We start from the raw sequence: 22,021 nt of genomic DNA, 5'->3' as shown, positions 1-22,021 counted from the left end.
ACGGTACTATCCTCCACATACGTGTCCATTCCCACTTTGTCTCCTGAGTAAATTCTTGGCTTTGGCGACGGAACAACTTCAAGATGGGTGGGACACTCATCACCACCAACTTTTGAGTTTACCATCTTCATTTTAGCAGGATGTTCATCTATTCTTGTGCCATAAAGGGGTTTCTTCCTACCTCCCCACACCAGTCCTTACGTTGCACAGTTTTATCACATCACCTGCTTATTCATCTGTCACTTTTGTCAATTTCTTGTGGTACAATAATTTTCCATATCCCTCTTCCTTTCAAGAAACTAAAGTTTCTTCTTCTAACTTCTAACCCTGCTGTGTTTTGGGGAGCAGCAGTAACGTTCTTCCCAATGCATTTTAGAAGAACTGTTGGTTTAAATGATGGCATGTAGTTTCCAATTAGATTTCCAACCCCATTCCCAAAGCACCTTAAAAACTTACTCTTTTTGCAGTCACACTGCAGTCATTAAGTTTTAACTCGGCCATCTCAATACCTTATTTTTGCTTTGAGTTGATACTGATAGTACTCTGAAAACACAATCACAACATGCAGCCTTGAGACATGTTTCTTTGAATTATAATGAATGGGTTTCCTGAATCTGAACCTCCCTCTGCCCTGTAAAAATGCTGTTTCTTACTGATGTATCTCAGACATTTGAAAGTGTCAGATACACTGTGAACGTTTAAAGGCATGATCCCTATCAGGTCTTCTCTAGCCTCTCTCTTGCTGGCCCACTGAATTTTATAAAGCAATGCATTTATAAAGTTGGTGAGGAGTCATACAAAGAAAGGATTTCACATCACATCGGTCCCAGGGATTTAAGGGTTCTCCAGTCCCTAAAGGCTTACATACAGAGTTTGGATGATTTATCACGTTATTTCAACGATATTACCTTAAAACTGAACTAAAGGGGTGCAATAATGGAAGAAGGACTATTAGTCTAATATGCACGTGTTTTTATTACTAGCTCACATTACTAACATTTTATTACTAACGCTTATTTTTGGTACAGGTATCAAGCCACTGCTTTCCCTTACTTGTGTATTGTATACACAAGTATATTCAGTCTTTTCCTAAAGCAGTTCAGTTGACAGAAAAAGTTCCAGGTAGATAATCCCCAAGTAATGGAACAATGGGGATGCTCTGACCTTTTAATACCGGTAAAGACTTCTTTTCAGAGACATAATTGCCTGAATTCTTTGCTCAGCTCTCCGAGGGACACCCAGTTTATCTGGGCTTTGTTAGTTACACAAACCCCCTTTTCCTTAAGACCATGAGCAGAAGGAACTGTGAATAAGCAGCCTTCTCCTCGCTGTATAGACGGGCCGTGTTTTTTCCTACCTGTGGTTTAATGATATCTCTTCATCATTAGAGTATGGCAGAGAAAGAAGGCAGGCTGGCCTGCCGGCCCTCACTTGCCATCAGCAACCCCCTCCACCCCCAGCTGGCCCCACTTTCCCCATCAATTAGCAACCATTAGCTACCCAGGTAAGATAAAAGCAGGGCAGGGGCACAGGTAGGGCTGACCCTTCAGCGGCGATAACCATGGACAGCTTCGTCTGTTCCCCCTTTAGCACATACCAGAACTTCAGGAGCGGCCCCGCGCTCGGCCGCGGCTGGGACGGTGCGGCCAAGCAGCCCAGCTGGAAGCAGAGTAAGAGCGGCAGCATCAGCCCCTTCCTCGGGGGGCCCTTCTCGCCGCTGCCCTCCGACTACCTGGACAGCTGCCGGCGGGCGCAGCTCCAGGCGCTGCTGTCGCAGGTGGGCCCCGCGCTGACGCCGCGCCGGGCCAGTACGAAGGAGGCGGCGGTGCAGGTGAGCCTGCGGGCAGACGCGGCCGTGCAGTGCTCGCTGGGGCCGCGCACGCTGCCGCCCGCCCGCCCTTTCAGCCCCGCCGCCCTGCGCTCCCCGGCACGCCTCGCCCTTTACTCACCCGCGCCCGACCGCCGCCTCTTCGCGCTGCCCGACGGCGCGCCGCTCCCGGAGAAGGCAGCGGCCACCGAGGAGACCCCGACTGCGGACGGCGGCGAGGAGAAGCGGGAGGGCCCGGCAGGGGCCGCGCTTCCGCCGCGCCAGGAGCCGGTGGGGACGCGGCGGGACGAGACCGTGGCTCCCAGGCAGAGAGCTGCCTTCCAGGTGCGCCGGGATGGGGCGAGGGACGAACCCTCAAGCAAGGTGGCCGGAGGTCACCTCACGAGCTGCGCGGTGGTCCCTGTCCTGCCCCGGGCTGGCTCTTTCTCCCCTAGAGCAGAAGGGCCTCCAGCCTGTAAAAACCCACACGTGTGGATCAAAGCATGGTAGAATGCTTTGGGTTGGAAGGGATCTTAAACATGGTCCAGTTGCAACCTCCCTTCCGTGGCAGGGATGCCACCCACTAGACCATATTGCTCAGAGCCCCGTTTAGTACGACTTCAAATACTTCCGTATGGCCTCCTAGGCAACCTTTTTGTCTCCCCATCCTCGGGGACTAGTAGTGAGGGAAGCTGGGCTTGGTGTTCTCAGGATGCTTAGTGAACTCTGTCTCTGCAGTTCTTGGAGCAGAAGTATGGCTATTTCCACTGCAAAGACTGCAAGACCAGATGGGAGAGTGCTTACGTGTGGTGCATTTCTGGAAGCAACAAGGTAGTTAACAAGTTATTTATTTTCTTCTGAGACTTGTGAGAAGGGTGTAAAGTATCTGATAAATCAGATGTTTTGGCACAAGTTTAGGCGCCTGCACAGAACACTTTGAATATGTCTCTATGCTAAAAGAACTTGCACTTCTTTTCAGGTGTACTTCAAGCAGCTCTGTCGCAAATGCCAAAAGGGCTTCAATCCCTATCGAGTGGAAGCAATCCAGTGCCAGGTAAGTTAACTGTACTCCAATAAGATTGTCAGATGTTATCCTATACACTTACACTATTGTTGAACTTGATATTGACTTTATCTGGAAGAAAATTTCATTTCATTGAAATACTAGGAAATGTTATTTGGGGATTGTGTCTTGAGGTAGGCCTCCTTCCTCCCATGGATGGCTTACATGAACAGTTTTCATACATCGTTATAGCCTGCTACATGTATGGTAGGGTTTTGTGCTTCTGCATGAGAAAGCTCTTACACCTTAAATCTACAAGGTTTTTACCACAAGAGCTCTGAAGTGTATCAGCCCCAATATGTTGCTATAACTAAAACCAAGTATTAGTCTAACATGATGTGCATCCTCTTTGATCTACTACTACTAACTTATCTTTGTTTCTTAAGATCTGTTCCAAGACCCGTTGTTCTTGCCCTCAGAGAAAGAGACACATTGATCTCAAGAGACCTCATCGCCAAGAACTCTGTGGCCGCTGCAGAGGAAAAAGGCTGTCCTGTGATAGCACTTACAGCTTCAAATACATTGTCTGATCCACCAGCTTTCTTTTGTTTTGTGCTTTGCACTTTGTCTATTGTAATGTTTTGACTTAAGGCTTTTGACCTGGCATTGGATAATGGATGAAGACTTCAGTATTATTGTAAAGTATAATAACCTAAAGTACGTAGTTTCACTGTGTATGTATACTGTAAATAAAGTTCAATAAAAGTTTGCACTAGTTTGATACCCCTTAGTTTCATTTTCCTTGGATGAAAGAGGAAAGTGCATCTGTAAGGAAGCAACCTATTTGATTTCCTAAAAGACTTTATTTTGAAGTCTTCAGGGCATGCTGAGATTAAAGATACAATAGGAAATTTTTCCCTTCAGCCACTCAAACTAGGGGGGAAGATGCAAATATGCTGGAGCATGAAGTCTGGTGCCAATGCAAATGTCTTCCCTCCTGCCTCTGTCAAATGTGTATATAAAAAACTACAGCAGCTTGGTAATCAGAGACTAGCTGCCAGAATAAGACTGTAACTGTAAAACAGGAGGGAAAAAGGTGTAAGCTGTGCCTGTATTTGAAATGAGGGGAAAAACCCTTTTAAAGAGCAGTATCGGTGACAGTGTAAAAAAGGTAGGGTAGAGGGAAGTTTGGAGGTTTTCAGTGCCAGTGGAAAACCACTGAAACTACTTTTGTTCTTGTAGTCTTCCATGCCGAGTTGTAAGGTGGTTTTTTTTTTTTTGTTTTTTTTTTTTTTTTTTTTTTTTTTTTTTTTTTTGGGTCAGGCTGTAGTTATATTTCTCACTATTTTCTATGAATGGCTTCAGCTACCTCAACCATGAGACAAGTATCTTTGGGGCACTGCTGATCATGGATACTATGTGCAACAGTACTGATTTAGACAAGAACGCAATTTTCACAACAAGCACGTACTATGTCGTGACTAGATATGACTTTTATACTTTAGTTAAATGGATGTACTAATCCAAATCTCAAAGTTACTTCACAAAAACAGTTAAGTGTATTTACAGTGTGAATAAGTTACACAGTTGTCAGAATAAAAGTGTCTCAGATGTGCAACAGATTTACATGCATACATTTAACACTGGACAGCAGTTAAATGTAAGAAACCATATAGTTATGGCTCCTATATATACATTGCAAATAAGACATCTCTTTGAAGGAACTTAACGTAACTTGCATTTCACGTTAATACTTTTCATACTCAAAATTTATATTAAATTAAAAATATGCATGCTTAACAGTTCAAAAGCTTTGACTCTGTGATGGGACTTTCTCCTACAAAATAGCAAGATAAATTAGGTCAACCATCCTTTAATAGTATAAATATATTCATAAAAGCAAACCTCTAGTAAAAAGCAGCCAAGGTCCTTAATAAAAAAAAGAAAATCTGCCATGACCTTTCATGATCCTTAGGGGGGGCCTAAGAACAGACCTCTGCAATATGATCCAGTACCTTCAGAGACAGTAGCCTAGTAACATTAGGAAATGTACTTCATAGCAGCTCATTGTTTTAAGATACAGTAATCATATTTGAATTACAGTGTACATTAAATTATAATGTTTACAGTTTGTTTCATATACACAGGCTCTCAGCTTTTGACCAACGTGTTTGTGAGATTCCGTGGCCAGCTTCATTCTGCCCATCTTTCACTCAACTAAATAAGGAAAAAAAAAGGAAAAAATGTACAAGTTTTTTTTTTAACAAAAAATACTATTTTTTGAAGGAAACATTGCACTTTTGCCAACCAAAAATTAATTTGCTATAAAGGAAGTATTGTTCAGTATAGTAGGCTTTGGTATGCAATGGAAGTCACTTCTTCAGTAGTGAGTTGCAGTTGCTCAGTGAAATGCTAACTGTTTTTTTGTGCAACACAGAACAAAGGATGCTGTCCCAAGTGCTCTATGCTACCTCTGTCCTTACAGTATTGCTACGTGTTTGAAGTTCAGCCCATCGCTTTTTAGAGGAAATCCTAAATGTAACAAGAGTGAGTACAGTTTGACCAAACCTTTGTAAGGCTGAGAAGACATCGAGCCACCTCACTCCCACAGGGCAGCACTCCCAGCTTGAAAGGGGGCCCAAGGGTCCTGTCAGAGACTTGTGCCGGAAACGCTGGAGTCTGGAAGAAAAGTATTGATGACCCGGTAGCTCTGAGCCCTGCGAATCATGTCACGGATCTCTATGTTCAGTTCCATTAATTTGGTGCAGATTTCACTCAGGCTCTGGTTGGAGCCCACCAGTGCATAGGTGCCTGTCTGACCCAGTGTTTGGTGGCGAAAGTAAATATTCAGTAGTGTCTGGACTTCATCATCAGAGCTGCTTCCAAAGATATCATTGGGCCACAAAATCCTGCAGTGAAACAGGAAAAGAACAGGCATTTCATTATGGGTTTATTAGCAGAGACAGAAGCTATATGATAGAGATGTCTTAAAGAGGAATGGACTTGCACATGCTTATAAGCCTAATGCAACTCACTGTTTTACACCACTGATTTGTTACTCATATTCTGGTATCAGGAACTGAATACACATAGAAGTGCTATTTCCATTATCTAAAAAAATGCTTAAGAAAACTCATTCAAATAGATGTAAGTGAAACTGGGCTGAATGTTAGCTCATGGCAATGACATGCACCTGTAAGGAATTAACTCAATAAAAAGATTCTTAAGAGCATCACAGGACTTTGATCTACAGAATGTAATTAAACATATTAATTGTTGCAAGCATATGTTTGAAAGCTACTTAAGGCATACTTCTCCAAAAGTCAGTATCAATGCCCCCATGTATCTTGTTGAAACAATTAATTATCCTGATCCTGTGCATTACATTTTGCTAGGAAGATAATAAATGCATACTTTTCTAATAATATGAAAGTCTAGTATGAACCACGTTGCAAAACTTGCCTGCATTCTCTTATTTGTCTGACGGCTTTAACAAGTTCATTGTTTTTCAAACACTCCAGCATGGACTGAATAGCTGCTTCAGTAGAATTGAATGTGGGCTCAGATTCTGTTGTTACAGGCTCAGCTGCGATTGCAGCAGTCGCATCTTTCAGGTTTTTCTTCAGCTCACTCAGTTCTCTTGACATATTTAACAGCTGTTTCAAGGAGAAAAATGAGAGATGGGTATGTTCATTCTCCTTAAGCCCCACACGGAGTAGGTACTTCCAAGTTTGTCCTTACTTCTACACTGGATGTACACATTATGGAAAAGACCCCAATTTAATACAAGGACATTTCTTGATCTCTGTACAATATAGGGAAAATGCAAACTACAGTTTTTTTTTACCTTTGTGCATCCTTTAACATTATGCTGTAGTTTTGGCTTGCTAAAATACAGTAGCATATCTAAACAAGCTTTTCTTCTTCACCCTTGCTACTTTTTCACATCATAATGGAAGAGAATGAAGAGTGTACTCTCAAGAGAGAGAAGAAATTGTACTCCTAGCAAGATGTCGATATTTGTTTACAAAACACATGCAGCATCTGACATGATCAACAGATGGACAGGAAATGTACAACCCTTTCTCAGGCTGAAAAGTTAATATGGCACAAGAATAATAAATAATTAGAAAGTTGATAATTTCCAATTTCCAATCTGCTTTTTCATGCTCCTACATGCTAAAAATGACCACTGTCACATGAACTAACAATGGAATTTCCTTCAAGTAATAGCTTATGGCTCCAGCAAAACATGCAAATGTCATGGTGAAATAGCTATTCTTTGTACAATCATTTCCCAGTTCCATGGGCTGCATTATTTACAACAATTTAACAAAGTTGTAACTGTGAAATACACTTAACAGAAATAAATTATAAGGAATACAAAACAGTTCTAGAACTTAAGACTGCTCTAGTAATAGTAGATGTCTACTGTCTTGTCTTCTCTTAAAAGTGAACATCCCAGTCACACTGTGAGCCAGCCTTCACAACATACAATTTATTGTACTGTTAAGATACAATAAATATTCAAACTCTTTTTACTCCAATAGCACATCTGATAAATCAATTTCTGTTTATAGGTAATCTCTAAACTACTGGAATATGTCATAAAATATAGGTAATAGCTTCAAATTTTATTTTACAAGGCAGAGTGCAACTTTTTCTCATCAATAGTTTAAAACATACACTTTTCTCCTTACCAGGAAAAAAATACACACATAATGGTAAATTAAATCTATCCTTTAATGATAATCATTCAGCTTAAAGTGATCACCTCAAAGATGCTTCGAAGTATTACGTATTTTAAGCAACTGCTGAAAATAAGCTTGACGAACAGTACTGTTCTTGTGAAGTTTTTATTAAGTAAGATGCATGGATTTATCCAAAAATAAAAAGCTGTTTGGGTCAAAAGTGAGAGTGTGCCATGTCAAAAATATTTAAAGAAAAAGGCTTGTAAATATTACAGAATTAAAAATACAGGACATGAAGGTATTTAGGTATATATGCCTGCAGATTTATAGTCAGGGTGAAATAGTGTGATCCTTGTTTTTAAGTCCATAGAAAGAAAAAATAAGAATATGAAAATGAAGTGGAATTTTCAGTACAGGACTTTCTAGTTTGTTACATACCTCTGGCATGGAACTCACTTCGTGCACTTGTCCAATAAGTTTGCAGTAGGACTGAAAAAGCAACAGCAGCTGGAAGTGCAGTTTATATAACCTCTGACAGAGTTCCAATTGCTAAGGAAAGATTGTAGGAGAAGAAATAATTAATAAATATTAGTGACTTCAGATAATTTTTGATAACCAACAAAACACATTGAGATAGTTTGTTCTCAAAAACATTATTTTACTGAAGTATGATCATATACTGTTTCAGAAAATAAATAATGATTTTTCTTCTGCAGCTAAATCATATATGACATTGAAAATAAAATTATGACGTCTAGCTCTCACACAGCACATGTAAGCATCAGCCTCAGAACATTCCGTTTTGGTTAGCTTCCCTGTCTCCAGTTTGCAGCTGGAAAGCAGAGACAGAATATGGGGGAAGTGACTTTCCTGCACAGAACATGAAACTCCTGAAGTTCAGATATGGTTGAAGACCTCTTCTAAGGGATAGAAATCTAAGATAAAAGCCATGAAATAGTTCTCCAAGATGATCAAAGCTCCTGCCTGCTCCTCTGAGGAGAGAGAAACAGAGGTGATAAATCTGTCTAGGAGCGAGAAGGAGGCCTGGAACTTAAAATGAGAGCGAGAATGCCAGCCCTGGAACTTAAAACACTGCTCATGGATTTCCCACCATCTTAAAGAAACTAGATAACAGATGAATGAAGTTTAATGTGTAAGAGGGTATTTGGCTTCTATGAAGTATTCTCCCAGATTAAGTAGATACTGCTCTATGAATATCCACTTGTTTGTTCCATTGTGAAGTGCAGCATGACATAAGAGGTGTCAAACACTTTGAAATAATGGGTGATGGGCACAGCTGCTAGGGAGGTCAAGTTAACAATACTTATGGTTCCTGGTACTCTTGTGTCTAACAGAAGGGGAATCTTGTAGTTCCACAACTGGGTAATGGTGATGAAGGGAGGAACATTTAATCTTCAGCTAATTATATAAAAAGTGAAAATCCTGCAAGTTTAAGTCCTGACCTTGTACTGACCCTTAGGCAGGAAAGCCTTACAGACTTCCAGCCGTATTTGATTTGCCTACTGTGACAGACACCGTGACCAAGGGTGGGCTCAGTGATATTTCCATCTGTTTGGAGGAACTAAAGCAGTTTCATGCCAAAACTGGCAGAAAAGAAGAAGCTATTCATGTTTGCTTCTTTAAAGCACTCCATATATGCTTAGTTACCAGCACATGCTGCAGCTCTTTGCTGAATTCAGGACTGTGCAAATGTCAGCAAAAACACTAAGAGAAGGTAGTTTAAGTATATTATAAATGTTAATTTGACTGAATTGTTTTATTTACAGAGGGTTCAACATTCAGCTGCCACATTTTTTATTAACAAGCCAAAATTAGAACCACAGTTTGGTGTTCCCAGGTCCCCAAATTTCTGTACCAGCCTCACAAGGCTGAGGACCTAAGGTCAAAAGCAAATTTCATCTCTGCTCATCACGGTGAGGTGGGCACCAACTAACCATCTGTGAACAGACAGCCAAGGACACTGACACGATGAGGCAGAACTGATCTCCTTCTAAAGGGGGTTTATGGAACAAAGTGGGAGCAGGAGGATAGTGGCAAGCCAGCAGGTGTCAGCCTTGCAGGGTTTGTCATGCTCAAGGCCAGGCAGATGGGGCTGCTCCACCTCAGCACCACGACAGCAGCAGAGCTCAGCGCTGCAAATTTGCCTGATCTGAGCTCTGTGCCATTCTGGATCTGGTATTTGCATTGTTATATTTAATGTCTGTTACTGGTGGGCAGCACTGGAGTGCTCCTGTCCCAAATGGAAAGGAGGAATTTCAGCAAGGAGGAGTCCTTCAGCAAGTTTGCAGATGACACAGAAGGATGGGATGCCATCCAGGGGGACATGGACAAAACTGAGAAGTAGGCCCATGAGAACCTAATGAGGTTCAACAAGCTCAAGTGCAAGGGGCTGCACCTGCATTGGGGCAATCCCAGACATGAGCACAGACTGGGATAAGAACTCACTGAGAGCAGCCCTGTGGAACTCTTGTGGCTGAAGAGCGGAACACGAGCCAGCAGTGTGTGCTCAGAGCACAGAATAAAAAACAACATCCTGGGCAGCATCAGGAGCACCTCTCCTGTGAAGACAGACTGAGACGGTTTAGCTTGGAGAAGAGGAGGCTCCAGGAAGATCTTATAATAACCTTCCAGTACTTAAAGTGGCACATAAAAAACATGGAGTACAACTTTTTACAAAAGCACATCATGGTAGGACAAGGGGCAATAGCTTTAAACAAAAAGAGGAGAGATTTAGATTAGATGTTAGGAAGAATTTATTTACGTGGAGGGTAGTGAGGCACTAGATTGTCTAGAGAAGTTGTGAATGTCCTACCCCTGTAAGTGTTCAAGACCACATTGGATGAGGTTTTCAGCAGCCTTGTCTAGTGGAAGGTGTCCCTGCCTATGGCAGGGGGATTGGAACTATATGATCTTTAAGGTGCCTTCCAACTCAAACCATTCTGTGACCCCACCAGACTGGATATGACAGCAAAGACCCACAAATGCAGATAGAAAGCCCAACGGATCCATGGGGGGAGCAGATGTGCTAGGGCAGAACTGACTTGTGGACAGGGACAAAGCCTATCAGAACAAAGAGGTAGGGCATGAGGAACACTGCCCGTGAAATAAACCTGCCCAGGGGCTGTTCTCTGTAACCAAGGGCACAGAGCTCTGCCAAATTTGCAGTTGAGTGGCTAACCATTCTCTTCCCAAAATAAAGACTGACTGTTTAGATACAGCCTCCTGGAGATGTCTCTGGTTTCTGTCTTCTCTCAAATCATGCTCAGGCATGCCAGGGGCTGGCTGGTAGCCCAGACGGGAAGGTGCTGACTGCTCACCCAAGTGAGTGCCAGCCCAGGGACATTCCCTGGTCCTGTTCAGCTTGGAAGTAGGGACACATCCTGAAGTTCCTCAGCAGGGATCAAATTCACTCTATTCAAATTTTGGAGACCTGGCAACACTACATAGCAATTGCATATACATATAGTTGGAACTGTCAGGGAGTTAACAATTAATTGAAAGCAAGCGTAACATCATTAAAAAAAACCCAAAACATCTCATGATAGCTTGGCATGTAATGCTGGATTTTTTTTTAGTCCTCGGAGAACAATAATTCAGTTTCACCCTTCTGGCTGCTAACCTGAATGAAAACAAACTAAGGTCAAACTAATAGTTCTAGTTTGACTCACTTACTATTTAGTTGCTGTATCATGCAACTCAATTTTTGTTCTTCCTGAGTAAGTGTTAGAAACCAATAGTGGTGAAACTGTTCATCAACATATACACAAAACCCATTTGAAACGTAACTGCCAATTATAAATTGTAGCTTTTCACTAGGACAAATGGAAAAATATTTATTATAAAATAACAAAAAATGTTTCCTGCCCCAGCATATTGCATCCATTCAAAAGCTTGATTTGTAAAAATGTATGTAAATGACCATTTGAAACAGCATATGAAAGTGTCAAAATTTTGTCATTTCTTGATTTCACAGAACATACATTAGTAAATTATTTTAGTCACTGCATTTAAAACCGTGTATTGTATAGGAAAATTATAACAAAAAAAGGAAACATGCTCAGAAGTAAAACAGTAGAATTGGGGTGTATTAGCCCATCCACAGATGGACAAAAAATATGAAAGAACTTCAACTTACTGCAAGAGATTCCATTTGCTACACAGCAAGCATGGCACAGGAGAAAAGGAAAGGAAAGAAAGTATAGTGTCAGTGTAATGCATGCAGTAGGAAGCACAGCCCATCTGTAATAGCATAACTTGTCAGCAGTATTAGCAATGCTTGCCTCAACCTGATAACTGGTTGGAATATCACATTCAACATGCACAGCATTCTTAATAAAATCAAGCTTTGATTCTAATGGTAAATTCCAGTCCAGATGTCCTCAGTTAGATCTTCAGATTTACTAGTTTAGATTTATCCCACCCAGTAGCTCAAGAACTTACAGTGAAATACTGTTAGAAAACTCTTGAAATAATACTTTTATTTAAATTAGCTTTCTTTCTTATTAAAAAGAGGTTATAGTGCAAAGTACTAAAACAATTAGGAAGGATTTTCAAGTGATGAACAAAACTAAACTCCGCTATTTCTAAATATTTTCTTGTTTAAAAATACTTCTATTTTTTGGATGAATAGATTGAATGAAATTGGCAGGATAAGTTTTATGGCTGCTGGGCTTATTACTTGGCACATTACAATGGAAACCTTTTGCATATAACTTTCAAGTTATGACTATCATAAAGAAAAAAATGCATTAAAAATGCCCGTTTTGTTTAACTCCATGGCAATGCCACAAGTTGAGACAGACTTGTATCCCTTCCTCTGAGCAGTAATAATTCACTGGTTTATAATTCTGAAGCTTTTAAAATGTCAGTTTAAGTCCTGTTGCAATAACAACAATTCTAATTGACTTACATTAGCATTTCAAAGATTAGGGGACTAAGTGCTCTCTTCGAAACATAAGCATTCCCCTTTTCTTTGCCAAGAACTAACATTTGTACTCTGTGTTTGCTTAATGCAGCTTTTTTATTTTATAATTATTACAATCTCATTACATTTTACATTAAGAGAGTCACCATGTAAATTCTGTAACACAACCACATCTGCCCAGTTATAGCCTGATGTCAATGCATATGCACATAGTATTAATAAATATATGGAATTCTTATTAAAATTATCTACCTTACCATCAATACAAAGGCAGAAAACACAAAAATGTGAAATAATATTAACTTTGATGAGCCTAACAGAGTATTTCAGCCTGTTTTCTTTACATTTGCCTCACTATATGAAAAGTGTTGTCCCATACCCTGCACTGCTTTTCTATAAAACCATGACAAACTAAGCTTTAAGCTCTTGTGATGCTTAATTTATTTTCCTTTAACATTGCTTAAATAGCTTCTTCTTCTATTTAGTACTCTTAAAAAAACCCCCTTTATATCTTGGCTTCCATGCAGTTCACATAAATGAAGCTTTATAAAGCTAAATTCAAGATAAGAGGAGGACAAGAGCAGACAGATCACTGTGTTCCAGTAAACTCACAGGTGTGCTGGCTCTTGTTTTTCAAATCTTGCTGTCTCTCTTAAGCTACTCTGAAGTTTAGCATGCCACCAAGCTCGACTTAGACTTTCAGAAATACTGGAATCCATATACAATTTCTAATTTGCCATGGAATTTACTTTAAAGAAGAGGGGAAGAGGGAGGCGGAAGCAGCAAATAAGTGAATTCCATGGTCTTTTTTAGCAGAAAATTCTGTCTCCTCTGTACTACTTCCAAAGAAAAAAAGAAAAAAAAAAGGGGGGGGGGGGGGAGGGGAGAGGTGAGGAAGGGATTTCACATTACATGAAAAACCCTTCTTCACTACAAGAAAATATACTTAATACAAAATTTCCCTGAGCCACTGATGCTCAGTTCCATACTGCTCTCCAACATTCTGATTGTAACTTCCTCTCTCTTTCAGCAAAAAATGAAAGATTCCTTGGAAGTTGAAACGAGATTAATTACTGGCTCAAGTGACATTTCTTCCACAGCACCAAGGGCCCAGGTGGAATCATCACAGCCTTCACACTTCAATTTCTGGTTCAATTCTTAGAGTAAGGAAGTGTTTTAGATTAGTTGATGAACACTAACAGTGGTTTTGGCAGCTGAAAATACCAAATGTTTAGAGTACTTGGATCATTTGCACAATTCTTTAAGCAGCCAGTAAATGCAGCATCTAAGAAGGACACACTACCTAGCAGCAACACTTTGATTTAGTTTTTTATTCCTAGAATTACTGTTTTGTACTGTTAGCAGACCAGGAAGACAGCAAGGCATTAATTTTTAGATCTCAGTTTTTCTTGTTTTTGTAAGGAGTAATTTTTGCATACTGAAAAGAGCTGACAGTTACATAATTACTTCAGTGATTTACTGGCATAGGAGAGCACCAGCATAACAAAATAACCACTGCATGCAAGGGTTTATAAAACGTAAAAGCATTTTATTAAGGTATTCTGTCTGCCTTAACATGTCAGCAGACAGAACCTTTTCCCATGATCTAGGAAGTTGAGAATATACACAAACTTGTATATATACCAGAGACAGAGAGAACAGCATATGCTGTGCATTCTTGGATATCCACTGGTCTTGAAGGATAGTAGAAACTACTTTGCGTGAGGAAATCTACACACAGCTGTGTTCCTCCTTTAGCAAAGTTGCCTACCTGGGCCAATTTTACCTCATTGTTTGAACCATGGATCTGTCAAAGAACAGTCAGATAACTGACCATTAAGAATTTCTAGCTTGACAGTGGTCTCACTGTGCCTTGAGCTTTACTGTATCTCAACTCAGCTCCAGGTGACTGTGGTCCCATTTGGTACACCTCCAGCCTTATTGGTGGCTTAGAGTGATTGTACACAGGGAAACGGCCACAGGGAAACTCACAGCAGCAGGTATATTCTGATTTTTGGGGGCAAATTTTTATGGGGTGCAGAATGTTTTAAATATCCATTAACAGACTGAGTTTGCAAAGCCCACATACATTAGCTTGTGGTGAGGAAGTTTTGAGAAAGATGTATACTGACTTTGGACTTAAAGAGTAAACGGAATGTCTCATTGGGAAATAAATACTTATTTGAATTGGCAGTGTTAATTGACAAGAAAAAGAGGATCTTCCAAATACAGTTTTTCCAGAAGAGCGAACAAAGAAACAAACCAACCCAGTCTTCGACTAGATTTAAGAAAACCTCTTTCTTAATAAGGCTGAAGAATGTACTGATAGCTGTATTCATCTAAGACTAACACCCAGACAGACAATGCCATGTGCAGTTATCTTTTGTCTATAAATTGACTCCTATGTCATTGAGAGTCTGTTGCTCAAAGTAGCATCAAAGCTTACAAATCACACACATCTAAATCATGTAATCTTTTGCAATTATAAGGCAGGGGAAAGACCTTCTGTGACATGAAGCTTTTACCTGATTTCAGAAAAGCTGCTAGCTCTAGAAGCTGACCTAGACAACTTCTATTTCAAGCTTCTTTAATATCAGAATAAGCAATTCTTGCCATTGCCCATTCTCAGTAATAGTAACAACAGTCAACAAATCATGTGCAATTATTTTGAAATAAGATCTGATTAGAGAAACAGTGCCAAATTAGTTACCAGTATCAGGAGGCATTTGTGACACAACCACTTGTGACAATGCTGAATGTGGTCTTGCATCTGTCTCATCTGCAAAGGGGTCTGTTTTCCTCTCAAGCTTTTTACCAGGTGGGGAGTTCAAAGAATCTAAGATTTCTGCCTTCTGCAGAGCAAGCTGTTGTTTTTTCTTCCTTAAAATTAATTCTGAACCTTTTCGAGGAGTAGCTGGGTTTTGTGCGTGGCTAAACAATTGTTTTTTAGGACAGAAGTTTTCAGCAGGATTTCGGGACCTAGACTAAACCTCTATGAATTTGAGATTTTAGGCAGGTTCCCTTGTGACTGTCACTGTAAGACAGATTTCCCCCCCCCCCCCCCCACAATTATTAGATTCTTTTCCTTTTCATGTTGAGGGAGAAGTGGAGAGGAAAGATAAGAAAACAAATACCAGTCTAAAAGTAATTTTTCTTTGTCCCTTCCGAGCTGCATTTCCTCAGTTTCCCTGGTCTCTTCCTCCCATTACATTTTCATTGAATAAACAATGGGAAAAAGCTGTTTCAATTGAGGAGAATGAGGAGGGGAAGAAAAGAAATATGCTTGTTCATCCTGTCAACTTCCATGGAATAATGCATTTTGGCCTGAATGAATAATGCTGGGGAGAAACCAGGGACTTCCGATGGAATGAGAAACCCTTCTTTTCAGTCTGTGTGATAAGGAGTATTAATACCAACCCTGGCTTCACAAAACACATATTTAATTCTGAAACAGAGAACGCCTAGTTCTAAAAACCCACACAAGTGGAACATGACATTTACCAAGTTTCAGATGTGTTTAGACCAGCTATGTGAGTTCAGTATACAGGTTATTCCTTCTGCTTAGCGTTATTTCTTCACTTTTTAAAAAAAGAAACAACGCAGTTGACCAGCAAGATGTGTCATTTTCCATTCCATTCTATGCATTTCCAAAAGAGAGATGAAGAGGATAAATTAAGCTGTCTACAGCAAGGTATGTAAAACTACAGTCTGAAATCACTGTTCAGGGTGTTTGTACATCAGAGGGAACGGAATGCCCATGCACATTCCTGTAGTGCCACATACTCCATCTCCCTCTTGCAGGAGAGGCAGTGGTATGTATTCAAGGTCTCTTTTTTTAGACTTGAGAATAGCTCACTTGTAACTTCCTTGCACACCAGCACAATTACAGAGGAGACCATGTCTTATTTAAAAGCACTGGAAAGTGCCTAAATTTTGCTGGTGCCAGTGCTAGGTGAGGGAAGATTGAACAATTTTCCCACCGCCTGTGATTGCAGCCAGAGGATTTATTAGAAAATCAGATTTGTTAATAAGGTCAAGGACGCCAAAATGCAGGGGTGGCAAGGATTTGGGATTCTTGGAAAATGGCATAAAAAAACAAAAATCAAGGGAGTTCAAAGACAAGAAGGCAAATACACAGAAATGGGAGAGGTTAAGATAAAGAGAGAAGAAAATAAAGTGACTTGAAGGAGAAGACAGACAAACTGAAACCAACATAAGAAACACAAAACAAGGTATTTGAAAAAAAAAAAAAGGTTGCAACAGGCAAGTCTGTGTTCTGAATATGTCACAATTTTCTTTTATATCTTAAAATACATGGGAAGAGGAAACACCACTTTTTTCTACATGCTGTTTGCTTGCTTCCCAATTTTGGCTAATTCTGTCCAGCCCCCTCTTTTTCCATCCCTCCACCGTTTTTCTTACAAAAGGAAACAGCCCAACAAAATAACAGTCCTTAACTCATTATACATCACCAAGATATCATTTGTTTCATACACTTAGTATATCAAATAACATATACTTAGTATATCAAATGACAGTATTAACTGCTGATGGTATTGAGATCTGAAAATACGATTCCTTAATTGGAATCAAGAAAGATAAACAAACAAATAAATATACATGTACATGTGTGTATAAATTTTATGTTAAAAATTGACAAAGAGATATTTTGCCTTGGCTCTAAATACTTATCTACAGCATAAATAATTTTGCTGGCCATTTTACAGTCATTGTTTTGTAATTACTGATCTAAATGTATTTTGACCAGGCAATTTTTGCTGTTGGGCAGATGGAGACTGTAGCACCTGAAGATAAAATGGGAGTAACTTGGAAGGAGAGCACAGAAGGAATGATTTTCAGAGACACTGTGGAAAACTGTTGCTGCAACATCTTTCTAAAAAGGGAGAGCACAGGGTTAGAGTCAGGTCTGCTTCTCTGTCTAGAGCAGGACAGTAGAGGTGCCTCCTGTGAATACTTCCTATTTCCTGTGGCCAGGACTGAGGCAACAACAATAGCTTCAAGCCTAAAGTGTGAAAACTGGATTATGCCCAAGCCCAGCAGAAAATCAAGGAGGAAGTAGAGCAGGCTCTTGTGGGTTCAAGAACAAGATACATCACACATATGTCACTTTATGGGAGAGAAATAAAATACTGGCCATTCATTACCTTCTCTTCGGAGTCCCCTGGCTGGCAGGTAATAACTCCATCTCGTGAGCCCCCAGCAAATGTTGCTTTGCAGTTTGCAAGCCACTGTTTTCAGAAAGAAATTAAAGAAAATATGAATAAGATCTATGGTTTCATTCAAAGAAAGACAAGCAGTATTTTAGTTTCACAGGACATCATGTAAATAAAAATTTGCAATTGCATTTTTTATTACCATAGATCATGACAATTGGCTTTGACTGTAATTTAAAAAGTGTAGTCTTGATTTCTATTAGAATTTCAATTGCATGAACTAAGAAAATTAATTGATGAATAAGTGGGAGAGAGACCAGGGATATTAAAGAAACCATTGTTTCTAATATTAAGGGATACAATAGCTACTTTTTAGTTCTGGTTCATACGTCCAGGAAGAAACATTCAATGAATCCAGTATCTGAAACATGTTTTTCTACTGAATGTAAGTTTAAACAGATCTGAGTGGATGTGCAGTTTCCTGACATAGCCTAAGAATACAGACAAGACCAAGAGCACAATTCAGCATACCGAGAGCGTTGCCTCTTTCCTGTTGTTGTATGTGTCCAGGTACTCCTGTAGCTCTAGAACACTGAACTTCAGCTTTTCAAGAAGGCCACAAGAGAGCAGCTGCAGAAATGAGATCAAAGGGTCTGTAAATGTCACTATAAAAGAATGCAAATTTTGATAGACAGTATAGGAAAGATATTGCAAAAGAATACTTAGATTTCCATATAATAATATTGAAAAATATTTACATTTATGCAAAAATTTACATAACTAGCATACTATACTGAAAAGTCAACAGCAAAAGCTGCACATATGATAATGTGGAATTGAAACTGTGTTCTGTGTTTAATGACTTGGACGAGGACTTCTCTAAAATGAAACAGTACACAAAGCTTAACCATTTTCTCTCCACAGTCCTCTGATGATGTAAGGCACAGCTCTTCCATAGTCACAGCAGTGGGCCCAAGATTACACTGGGCCAGTTTCTACCTCTAGACTTCAGTGTGGGAGGTCACACTGTCCTGATGCTGCTGGATAAACAAGAGCCAGAATGAAGACAATGGGAAGGGCCATCTCATTCATTCCCTAATATGTATTTCTATAGAATTATAGAATAATTGAGGTTGAAAAAGACTTCCAAGATCAAGTCCAACTTTGACAAATACCATCACACCCACTAAACCACATCACAAAGTGCCACATCATCTTGTTTTTTAAACACTTCCAGAGATGGTGACTCTACTGCTTCCCTGAGCATCCTGTTCCAATACTTAACACTCTTGACTCAAATGAAACCACTACACATATTACAATCTTTTTGTGCAGAACTGCTTAAAAAAAACAGCTGCTTCTTTTTCATTTGTGGAGCCACCTGGATCCAGTAGGCATCTGTTTTGTATTGGGGTTTGGCACAAAGGCTCAACACATCATAACTGTTCTATGAGTCTGTGATTTTATAGTGCCCATCTGTCACTACTTACCTAATAAAATAATAAAGAAAATGAATGGAAATACAGTTCGGAACAGGAGATAAAAAAATAAGATAGGACGAGAATTCCTTTTTGACATATCTCTTCAGGAGTTGCTCAAAAGCAAAACAGTCAGCAAAATAACACACTGCAATGAAGTACATGCCTTTTGAAAGGAATACTCACTGTTTCTGCATCTACAAAGAGGGTGGGACATTCTGAACATGATGTTAACATCTGAGAAGACCTCACAAACTTGGAGCCTATTCCTCTCAAGTTGTCTCCCAAGTAACTAGCTGCATCACAGGTTAGGAAACAGAATCTTTTCTGAATATTCTGGAAAGCAAAATACAGTTCATTACATTATTTACTCAAGCACGAGCTGCTTTCCTTTGTAAAAAAATGGCATGGTTGTTTTTCTTTGCATAAAAAAGTGTAAAAGAGATCATCTCCCTGTGGAGAACTGAATGCCTGCTCTAGGATAGTGAATAAGATTCATTATGCTGGAGACAGTGTACAGATGGGCATCTGTGAAAGTAAATACAGAGTTCATCACAACCTACTACTGAAATACATTCTTTAAATCCTGTAAAGACAAATCAATCTTTATAAGCCTTTCAGCCACAGGTAGCTTTTTTCTCCAGGGTTAACAGAGTTGATCAGCACATTACTTTTTTTGCCCATTCCGGGCATTGTTTTGTTAATATTCCTGTCAAATGGCTAATCACATAATATAATGGACATACGAATGCCAAACAGCAACATGGAAAAATCAGAAAAAAAAAACCCTTTTGTTTTCCCCTGTGGGAAGAACCTTCTTACTAAAATCTTACTGCTGCTTGGGAAGATTCCAGAAACACTGCACTGCATCCAGGAATTATTCTTCTTGGCAGATTTTTTTAGTGTTTTGAGTCCTAAACCAGTGTAGACTTCCAGAAACATTCTAGTGCTTTTCAGTGACTAATACATAAAGTGAATAATGAATAAAAAAAATTATTAAACTTGCACTAACTGAAATGACTTTTGATAAATATCCATCAGTTTTCAAATATATCTCACTAAGGCCTAGTCCTCAGCACTTAGGAGCAATATAAGAATATTTTAAAAAATAAATGCATGCATCATTTTTATATTATTCATTCCGAGTTACTTTCTCTGAGAAAGAGGTTAGGACCTGTACCATAAGTATGCCTCACTGGCAAGAAGGACTTCCCAAATGCCAGTGGGGATGACAGACATTCATAAAAGCCTGTTGCTGCTCTTGCATTGGTGCATGGAAGTTAAGTATCTAAAATCAAATGAGCTGAATTCAGACTTTATTGATAATGGAAGCTGTTAGATTGAATGATTTTCTTTAAATGCTACATAGGCCCTCACATTGTACATAGACTATACACTATCAATTATTTATAAAATGGTCAGAGTTCCTGTAGCAATCAATTTCATAACTACTTATTTGTGAATCTCTCTTGAAAACATCTCAACTGCCCATCTGAGCACAGGTAGGACCAGGCAGACTGATGCTGGTCTTACTGTCTCCACCATCTCACTTCAACACAGAAACAAAGTGCTACACACCTCACTCACATGGTGCAGATTCTCTGCTGCACTGAATCTGTTAGAGTCAAGGGGTTATCATTAATTACCATCAAATCAGACAAGTGACTGTTTTTGTAAACAACAAGCAGAATCATCTGAATCATAGGGCTTGGTGACAACTGGAGATTTACTACTGTGATGTCTTCTGGAAACAAAGATTCAGCCAAGTCTTTGTGAAACTGTTGCTGATAACTCTCCTGGCAAAGCAAAGAGATCTAGATTTGATCTTAACCAACAGAAAAGACCTAGCTGAGAACAAAGAAGTGGAAGGAAATTTAAAACAACAGATTATGAAAGAGAATCCAAGAGCCAGTGGTTGAAAAGGACCTCTGGAGAACATCTGATGAAACCTTCAACTCCAAGTGGGACTATTGCTGACCTCAGATTGTGTCAGACTTGCTTTGTACTAGCTGAGTCTTAAAATCTCCAAGCTTCCTCAAGAGTTTGGGTAACCTGTTTAGCTGCTGCAGTGCCCTCCCAGGGAACAACAACTGAGTTTGTAAATCCGAGGCAGTGACGGAGACAGATGACAGAAAAAGTAAGAGATAATCTTCCTCCACTCCTTCCTTTTTCAGATATTCATAAAAGTGACAATCAATCTACAGCTGAGATGATAGTGGTCTTGAAGAGTGTCTTAAATTATTAAGTGTGAAACAGTGAGAGACTGTACTTTGCTATCTATGTATACTAAATACTTCAGTAAATGTATTTATTTTGCGATTACATGGACTAACAGTTCTATAATAAATTATCATCTCAGCTACCTCCTTCTGGGTGCAGACTACAGGGGCTGAAATCTATCAAGCAAGGTCTGAATGCAGACCTTGAATGAAATGGGATTACTGTGAATAGTAATGCCAGCTGTCAGCATATTATGAATAAATATGTATTTGCATATGGTCACTGTGCTCATGTAAATAATAAAAAAATGTTATCTGAAAGTTTTCTTCTTAACCTCATGTTTCCTCTCCTGGGAAGAAGACTTTACATAACAAAAGGGCTTGATTGTGGAAGGTACTTGTTAGATGTGAAATCTACTTGTCTTGCAGCTGTCTGGTCTGCTGAAAGATATTAAATTTGAGGGAATACAAAGAGGCAGCAGATAATCCAGAGATCTCTGACTCATTTACAGGAAAAGTACTTCAACAATTTCAGGAATTTTAAACAAGTTTAGTTTGTTGTGGGCAAACATCCAAGATACCATTAACTTAATACAGGACTGAAATGTAGGTGCCCTGGAAAATGCACTTCTTTCACTTCACTGAGTATTTAGTTGACAAGCTCCTCCAAACAAGGATTTTGTTTCACATTCAAATATTTTGGC

The 22,021-nt window shown here is 39.6% G+C and overlaps 2 protein-coding genes across 2 annotated transcripts in view; one reads left to right on the top strand and one right to left on the bottom strand.

Annotated features, from left to right (window-relative positions):
- Positions 1-1,561: 1,561 nt before the first annotated feature.
- Positions 1,562-3,400, top strand: ZAR1L (zygote arrest 1 like). Its single transcript, XM_062514697.1, has 4 exons — positions 1,562-2,152; positions 2,546-2,638; positions 2,787-2,861; positions 3,257-3,400. Exons 1-4 carry the CDS (start codon positions 1,562-1,564, stop codon positions 3,398-3,400), a joined length of 903 nt encoding a protein of 300 aa, XP_062370681.1.
- A 2,060-nt stretch (positions 3,401-5,460) lies between these two features.
- FRY (FRY microtubule binding protein) overlaps positions 5,461-22,021 on the bottom strand; it is a 154,659-nt gene continuing 138,098 nt past the window's right edge. The window contains 6 exon segments of the mRNA XM_062514919.1: positions 5,461-5,719; positions 6,273-6,466; positions 7,940-8,050; positions 17,612-17,695; positions 18,152-18,250; positions 19,285-19,434. Coding sequence (XP_062370903.1) covers positions 5,461-5,719; positions 6,273-6,466; positions 7,940-8,050; positions 17,612-17,695; positions 18,152-18,250; positions 19,285-19,434 — 897 coding nt within the window.

The sequence above is a fragment of the Cinclus cinclus genome, chromosome 2 (assembly GCF_963662255.1).
Source record: "Cinclus cinclus chromosome 2, bCinCin1.1, whole genome shotgun sequence".
In the NCBI taxonomy this organism is placed as follows: domain Eukaryota; kingdom Metazoa; phylum Chordata; class Aves; order Passeriformes; family Cinclidae; genus Cinclus; species Cinclus cinclus.
Note: the sequence above shows the minus strand (reverse complement) of the source record. Positions and strands in the feature narration are given on the sequence as shown.